Below are 7992 nucleotides of genomic sequence, written 5' to 3' on the forward strand. Positions count from 1 at the left end.
GGCCTGCTCTGTGTGTCCTTTCTCTTCCTCGCCACAGCTTCCTCCTCCTGGAACTGCAGAGAGGAGGGAATTACCATCAGCATGGATTGCTGCGGAGGCAAATCTTTGTTAAATGCACTTTGCCAGCGTGAAAGAGTGGGGCTGCTTTAGCCTGAGCACTGTAGCTCAACTGACTTGTGACCTTTCTCTTCCCTGGTTTCTCTGGAGGCAAAGGTGAGCAAGTAGAAAGCTCTGTTTGAACCTCTTCCTGCTTGTCTTCTCCCTCTGCCCCCCATCAGTGGCCAGTGGGGACAGGAAAAGACCAGCTGAAATCATCCCCTGCTCAACAGAGCAGCACCTGCAGTCAGAGCACTCTCTACCTCGTCCTTGTGCACTGGTGATTCCAATGTGACCTGACAGTTTCATTCACCGTGCTTTGGGAAAGAGCTTGGCATGTTCCATGCTGAGAGGGGAGCGGCAGTACCTCTAAAAATCAAATGCAAAACAAAAGAGAAAACAACCCTATTGAGTTTATTCTTTTTAGTTGCTGTCCCTGTGTGCTGTCTTGGACAACAGGGAGGTTAGAAAACCATGTCAGAAATGGCCTCAATTGTTGTCAGCCCCATAGCAAGGGTGCAGACATGGGGAGGTTAAAAAAATAAGTTATGGAAACTGGGAGGGTGAAAGCCCTGGTCAAAGAGTGATCCACAGGGATGCAAAGCAATAGGAAGCATTAGTTCATGGCTCGCTCTAAGGGCTGCTTGTACAGGGGTTTGACACTTCAAGGAACCAAGTTTGAGGAACTGCTTCACTCAAGGACACGTATTTACAGGGGCACTGAGCCCTGCCCCAGCTGTAGGGCAGTTTGTGACCTCCCTCATCCCAGCATTCCCACACCGACCACCCCATGGGCAAAACACTGGTCTGGATAACACTGATGTTCCACACGTGGCTGTGGCTCAGTTTTGCTGCGAGGCACCTTGAATTAGAGCCCTGTGCTGAAAACAGCCATCGGCTCCCTTGGTCACCCCCAAACTCTTTGGCTGGGGTTTTAATTGCTAATTAAGTGGTTTCTGTGCACTGAGCCAAAACAAGAGCTGTGGCTCTGGTTGTGTTTAATCCCAAGGACCAATCCTTGTCTCCTGAGAGCAGCAAGTGGGATTGAACAGGAAAATCATCATCCCGTGGCAGCGTTGCCGGTGGAGCTCTTCTCCATCTCCGCTTCCTGGCCAGCCTGGGCTCCGATATGTTATTCCTCAGCCCCATCTGTCCTCCTTGTTCCATTTTTCCGTTGTTTCTCTGCGAGTTCTGCTGGGGCATCTCACAGCATCTCCAAGCAGCCAGCGCTGGCGGCGGCCCAAGGTTGGAACACTGCTCTTTGGAGCCCTTTCGCATCCTCAGGGAGCGAGAAGGGGATTTTGGGGTGCACCCTGAGGCGTCAGACCCCGTCTGCTCCCCAGACTGTTGCTTTCCCTTTCCAGGAGCCAAGCACATCCCTGAGGCTGGGAACAGCTTTGCCCTCAGGCAGCTGGAGGATTTGGGGCACCTGAGGCTCTGCGTTTGCAGTGAGGTCAGAGCCATCCCTCTTTATTCCCAGCACGAGCAGACCGTGGTGAGCAAAATTCCCATGGGAATTCAGCAACCGGGGTGAAAAGGGTCTGAGCATCAGGGCAGGGGGAGGCGAGCAGCGACCACGTGTGTGCGTGGTGGGGTTAGAAATCACTTCTGGCTGGGCACGCAGGAGGAGAGGAGAGAAAACAGGAGAGAGGGAAAGGAATCCAATGCAGCCGCGTCTTCCGAAGAGCCCGAGCGCTGCTGCTGCTGCTTCCAAGAGACGGAGAGAGCCGGGGAGGTAAAATTGCAGTGATTCATCGTGGGCAGATCGGAGGCAGGAAATGGGAGTTCGCTGCCTGCCCCGTGCCCGCTGCGGGCTCGGGCTCACCGGGGCCTGGCTGGCGGCGAGGGCCTGACGCCAACGGGTCGAGCATCCCTGCGCCACGGAGGGAGCTGCCGAGGAGCCACAGGGAAGAAGGGAAAGAACCGGCGGAGGCCGAGAGCTGGAGCCAAGGGGATTTTCCTGCCTGCGTTTCTCCGGAGCCATCCGACAGAGCCCGTGAGCCGGGGAAGGGGGCACAGGGGATGGGGGGCTCTGGGGATGCTCGGGGTTTGGGTGTCACCCCCCATCACCACCACTAAATCTGGGGGTCAGCATCCCTCCCGATGGGGACCACATCCCTCCCCTGGGGTCCACCAGGGTGGGTTGGGGGCTCATTGAGAAATGAAGAGTGGGAAAAAGGGGGCGGGGCTTGGGGGCTGCCTGCCTGCGGATTGGCTGGGGGGAGAGGGGAGAGACCCCCCAGATTGTGCCCGAAGGAGAGGGGCAAACTTGAGTTTGCAAAGGGGATGAGGGCACCATACGGACCCCGCACCCCCTTAGGATGCCTTTCGGCTGCCGGATTCCCCCCCCCTTTCCCCTGTGCTTGCACCCAGGAGGCTGCAGTGCGGTCTCAGTGACACGAGTTGTGCCTGGTCTCAGCCTGTCCAAGGGCTGCAGAGGGCAAAACCCCCTTGGGTGGCTGGAGAGGGGCCGGGAGCACCCTTGGGTGGGCATCTTGGCTGTAAAAGCCCCCCCAAACCTGCTGCCCCCATGCTGGTGTTTTGGGGATCACCCCTGAAGGACAGCCATGGGGTCTTGGTGCTGGGTGGCCAGTGGGATTGGAGGGAGGGGGGAATGGGAGAGACCCCAGAATCTCTCTGGAGTTTGGGCTGTGGGACTGCATGCCCCTTGCTTGGGGTCTGGACTGTTTGCTCAGGATCACATTGGTTTCAATTGGGACCAGGATGCAGGGACCATATGTGTCACCTTTGGGGTTGGGATCTGGGGACCCTCACATCACGCTAGGGTCAGGACATGGGGACCATCTGCATCCTGCACAGGGTTGGGATGTGGGACCTTCACACAGTGCTCAGGGGCAGGACATGGGACCCTCACATTGTGCTTAGGGTCAGGATGCTGGGATCCTTGATTCAGTGTGGGGACACAGGGACCGTCATGCTGGGGTTGGGGTCACGCTGTGCAGAACCTTACACGCACTTGGGGTCACAGGGGGCCCTTGCATGGGGGCTGGAACGTGGGGACCCCAACGTGCTGCTTGGGACGAGGACATGGAGACCCCTGCATTGGGTTTGGGGTGCAGGGGCCCTCCCGTTAGGGTTAGGACCAGGATTTGGGGACCTTTTTATTGGGGTTGGTGTGGAGGGACTCTTGTGTCAGGGCCAGGACTCGGGCTCACCTGCACTGGGGATTGGGGGCCACCGTATGAGACTGCAGCATCTCCTGAGGCTCATCGGGCCTGAAATGGGGGGACAGTGGGGGCAGGTTGTGTCTGTCCCCTCCCTTCTCGCAGGGACTGTGACCGGGGGGTCAGAACAGAGCTCCTGCACCACCCTGGCTGGCTCCGAATAACTCGGATGCAGCACTGGAGCTGCTTAACCCCATCCTGATCCAGCCTTCGCCCCCTCCAAACCCCACTGCCATGAAGAAGAAGGCGGCCAATGGGAGGGGGCCGGATCCTGCAGCCCCCCAGCAGCGAGCCCGGGGCATCACCAAGTCAGCAGAGGTGAGTTACCCACAGGAGGGGGGCCAGGACACCCCAAGATGGGGTTTGGGAGTGGGTCTGTCCCCAGTCCATCCCCTCAGGGTGGGCTGATTGCCCTGGGGTGAAGCAACTGCAGCAGCATGGGGGGGTGTGTTGCTGACATGGGTTGGTTTTGGTTCCCCTCAGTACGTGGGCTCCTTTGTGGTGGAGGACTTGGACCTGGAGCAGCGAGCAGGGCAGCTGGAGGAGCAGCTGCAGGCACTGAAGGTCGGGCACCCACCACTGCTCCCCACACTGGGAAAACAGGGGGACCCCCAATAGTGGGGGGACCCTGTGGTGACATAGCCCAGATCCCCCCCAGCGCTGTGTCTCTCCTGGCCAGGACTGCCCCAGGAGGAGATTGGTGGTGCTGAGGTTCAGCTTGCAGGGGGTGAAAGTCTACAGTGCTGATGGTGAGGTAGGGATGCTGAGGTGCTCAGGGGTGTTGGGGGAACTTGGGGGTGCTGGGGAGCCCATGGGTCCTGGGGGGGTCATGGGTGCTGGGGGAGCTCAGTGATGCTGGAAAGCTGCTTTGCGGGGAGGTTGCACCTCTCTGAGCATCACTTTCCTCTTGGGAGCCTGCTCTGCATTCACAAATAGCGCTGCAACCTGCAGTGCCGTAGCGGTGCCCTCAGGATCACTTGCACCCCAGGGTGCCGGGGGGGGGGGGGGGGGGTGCTTGGTTCAATGACCCCCACCTTGTCCTTGTCCCCACAGACGCTGCTGATGGCGCACGCGCTGCGCCGGATCCTGTACAGCACGTGGCGACGCGCCGACCGCCAGTTCGCCTTCGTGGCCCGCAACCCCCGCAGCCCCGGCAGCCCCCTCTTCTGCCACCTCTTCGTGGGGCTCCCGGGTGAGGTGAGTGTCCCGGCACCCCCAAAATAAACTCCTCTTGTTACAGCTCGTTCTTGCTTCTATTGGGTTAACACCCGGCATCTTCTGCCTCCGCAGGTCCAGACCCTGCATCTCCTGCTCTGCCGCTGCTTCCAGCTCTGCTACCTCCTGGCTCACCCCGAGGAGCAGGCGCCCGACGGGGAGCCCACGGGGCCGGGGGTGCTGCGGGAGCCGCTCAACCCCGAGGAGGTGTCGCGCAACGTCAACGCTCTCGTGTCCTTCCGACGCCTGCCCGCGCTCGGCTCCATGGGCGCAGGGGTAGGTGGTGGGGGGCTCACACATGCGGTGTCTGCAGGGCCTTTCCCTCCACGGCGTGGTTTTAGCACGGTTTTGCCTGCTCTTCGCGTGGCTCTTCTCTCCCAGCCTTTTCTTTGTGCAGTTTCTGTCACGGCAAGACGTGCACGGCACTTTGTGCGGGGCGTTCGTCACGCTGCAGTCTGCTTCGGTTCCTGCGCAGCCTTCTCTCGCGCAGCAGCTTTCATGGCGCATTAATGCACAGCCTGGTTCTCGTGGTGGTTCACAGGGCCTCTCCTCACACGTCCCCCTTGCACAGTGGGGTACACACAGCGTTTTGCACAACCTGTCCTTGCACGGCACGTGTTTACACAGCCCCCCCTGCACAGCCCATTTCTAACAGCCTTTTTGCGGGGCAGCCTTCTGCATGTTTTTGTCTTGCATGGCCTTTTCTCACAGCGTTTTGGACCAGGAGGTTTTTGCACAGTGCTTCTGCAGGGTGTTTTTCATAGCATCTCTTTGTGTGACGTCTCCGACAGAGCATCTGTTGCACGGCATCTTCTTACACGGCTTTCTTGGCACGGTGATTTTTGCAGAGCAGTTCTGCAGGTGATTTATTGCAGTGGTTTCAGCGGGGTGCTCTTCGCAGCGTGTTTTGCTGCAGGGCATTCCTTACATGGGTGATCGCAGGGCATTTCTTGTGCAGCATTTTTTTGTGCAGTGTCTTTTTGCAGGGCATTTTCTCGCTCAGCATGGCCTGCAAGGTGGGCTTGTGCACAGCATTGGTGGTGGTGGTGTTTAGCACAGCATTCCTTGCATAGGGTTTTTTGGTCATGAGGTCTCACACGGCATCTTTTTAGGGTGACAGTTCTGGTGTGGCATTTTCAGGGTGTCATTTTTAAAGTGTAGTTTTTGGGGTGTCAATTCTGGTGTAGCACTTTTGAGGTGACATTTTTTGGGTGCAATTTCTGGTGTAGCACTTTCAGGGTGTCATTTTTAGATGTCATTTTGGGAGTGTTATTTTTAGGAGTAATTTTTAGGGCGTCATTTTCGGGGTGCCATTTTTGAGGTGTAATTTTTAGGAGTAATTTTCAAGGTGTCATTGTTAGGAATCATTTTCAGGGTGTCATTTTTGGGGTGTTATCTTTAGGAGTCATTTTCAGGATGTCATTGTTAAGAGTCATTTTCGGGGTGTCATTTTTAGGGTGTAATTTTCAGGATGCCCATTTTGGGGTGTTATTTTTAGAAGTCATTTTCAGGGTGTCATTTTTAGGTGTCACTGTTAGGAGTCATTTTCGGGGTGTCATTTCTGGTGTGCTGTTTTTGGTCCAGCGTTTTTCTCCATGGAGTTTCGTGTGACGTTTCACACTGCGAGACACACACCCCCCCCCCCTCCATCACCCCTCTGACAGCCCCTTCACCCCCCAGGACCGACAGGCGGAGGGCAGAGCCTGGCGCCCTGGGAACCCCTACTGCTCCCCAGTGCTGGTGCGCAAGAAAGCCATCCGCAGCAAGGTGCTGCGCTCGGGGGCTTACCGGGACTGTGGGGCTGAGAGCCAGCTCCATCAGCCACCCCGTGACACTGGTGAGTGCCGGGGGGGGGGAAACTGAGGCACGGGGGGCACACACAACCCTAGCATCATGGGGTGTTCTGGGTGACGAGGGGATTAATGGGCTCCCACAGCACCAGCAGGATGGGAGAGCAAAGGGGCGAGGAGCTTCGCCTTCCTCCCTGAAAACGAGAGCATCCTTGCTGAGAGCGTGTGGGGCTTCGCCGGCATCTCCAGGTGGGTGCGCAGGACCCCCCCGCTCATCCCCATCCCTTCCCAATCCCTCCCCTTCACACCCACCCTCCGCCTCGTCCCATCCGTAGGGACAGCGGGATCGTGCTGCTGCGGCGCGATGTGCCCGGCGCCTTCCTGCTGCGCCCCGAGCCCGGGCTGGCCAAGCGTTGGTGCCTGTGGGTGCGGGCGCCCTGCGGCATCGTCACCTACGGCCTCGTCAGGACGCACCAGGGCAGGTTCTGTGTGGAGGTGAGGGCGGTGCATGGCCAGCACATGGGGGTGCTTGGGGTGTTCGTGTTGGGGTTGCAGGGGTGCGACAGTTGCACCCGGTAAGGGTGTTTGATGTGTTTGTGCATGGATGCACTTTGGTGTAAGTGCATTCGACGCATTGGTGCATTTGTGGGTTTATTTCACTGTGTAAGGGAATTTAATGCATCAGTGCATGGATGCATTGGTGTGGTTTTGTGTTTAATGCCCAGAGTTAGTGCATTGGATGTGTCTGTGCATTGGTGCATGGATGCACTGGTGAATTTGTGGGCTTGCATCACTGTGTAAGTACATTTAATGCATCGGTGCGTTATTGCATGGGTGCATTAGTGTGTTTACTTCACTGTGTAAGTGGATCTGATGCATCTGTGCACAGCTGTATTGGTGTATGGGTGCATTGATAAGTAGGGGGAACAGTGTATGGGTGCCTCAGTGCATGGCACGTGGGTACCAATGGGTGTGGGTGCATGGGTGCTTCCATGATTTGATGTGTAAATACAATTGATTTATGGGTGCGCAAGTGCATCCATGCATGTTTATGTGCTACACAGATGCATTGGTGTGTGTTTCATTCCTGGGTGCACGGGTCATGGGTGCCTTTGATTCGTGGGTACATCAGTGCACAGGTACATCAGTATAGCATGTGGGTGCAGTGGATGCATGGGTGTATTTGATCCTCATGCATTGGTGGGGTTTGCGGGTGCATTTGGGGACACTGGTATTTGGTGCAGGGGTGCACAGTGCACGGGCACCGCAGGGTCTCACCTCTCCGGTCTCCCCCACGGCAGCACTCCAACACCGAGTTCCCCAGCGTGGCCGCGCTCCTGGCTCACTACTCCGCCGCACCGGGCGGATGCTTCTGTCGCCTGGCCCCTGGCCGCCGCAACCCCGGCTACGAGGAGCGGGACCCCGGTGGCGGGGCCAGCGCCTGGGGGGACACTGCCTGGGCCCCCAGCGGCCCCGTCGGGGCGCAGCATGAGCGGGGTTAAGCTCAGGCACCCCCCCCCCAGGGCACCGGCCCCCCGACAATCCCCATTGAGCTTTAAACCGCTGCCGTCTGCCTTATCTGCCCCCTCCCGCGGCTGCGTGCGCTGGCAATAAATGGCTGTCGTGCTGCGGGTCTGTTCTTCCCACCGCGGTGAGCGCTCACGCACCCCCGTGAACTCACACTCGGGCACTTGCAGGCCCGTGCA

The 7992-nt window shown here is 58.2% G+C and overlaps 1 protein-coding gene across 1 annotated transcript; it reads left to right on the forward strand.

The window, feature by feature from the left end:
* Positions 1 to 2718: 2718 nt before the first annotated feature.
* Positions 2719 to 7913, forward strand: SH2D5 (SH2 domain containing 5). The gene is made up of 9 exons (XM_057433021.1): positions 2719 to 3599; positions 3765 to 3845; positions 3961 to 4035; positions 4335 to 4478; positions 4572 to 4772; positions 6177 to 6333; positions 6433 to 6535; positions 6622 to 6781; positions 7588 to 7913. The coding sequence occupies exons 1-9, from the start codon at positions 3516 to 3518 to the stop codon at positions 7786 to 7788; spliced, it is 1206 nt and encodes a 401-aa protein (XP_057289004.1). The 5' UTR covers positions 2719 to 3515; the 3' UTR covers positions 7789 to 7913.
* Positions 7914 to 7992: the final 79 nt, after the last annotated feature.

The sequence above is a fragment of the Pezoporus wallicus genome, unplaced genomic scaffold (assembly GCF_028554395.1).
Source record: "Pezoporus wallicus isolate ANWC-B61680 ecotype Strahan unplaced genomic scaffold, APGP_CSIRO_Pwel_v1 contig_13882, whole genome shotgun sequence".
In the NCBI taxonomy this organism is placed as follows: Eukaryota; Metazoa; Chordata; class Aves; order Psittaciformes; family Psittacidae; genus Pezoporus; species Pezoporus wallicus.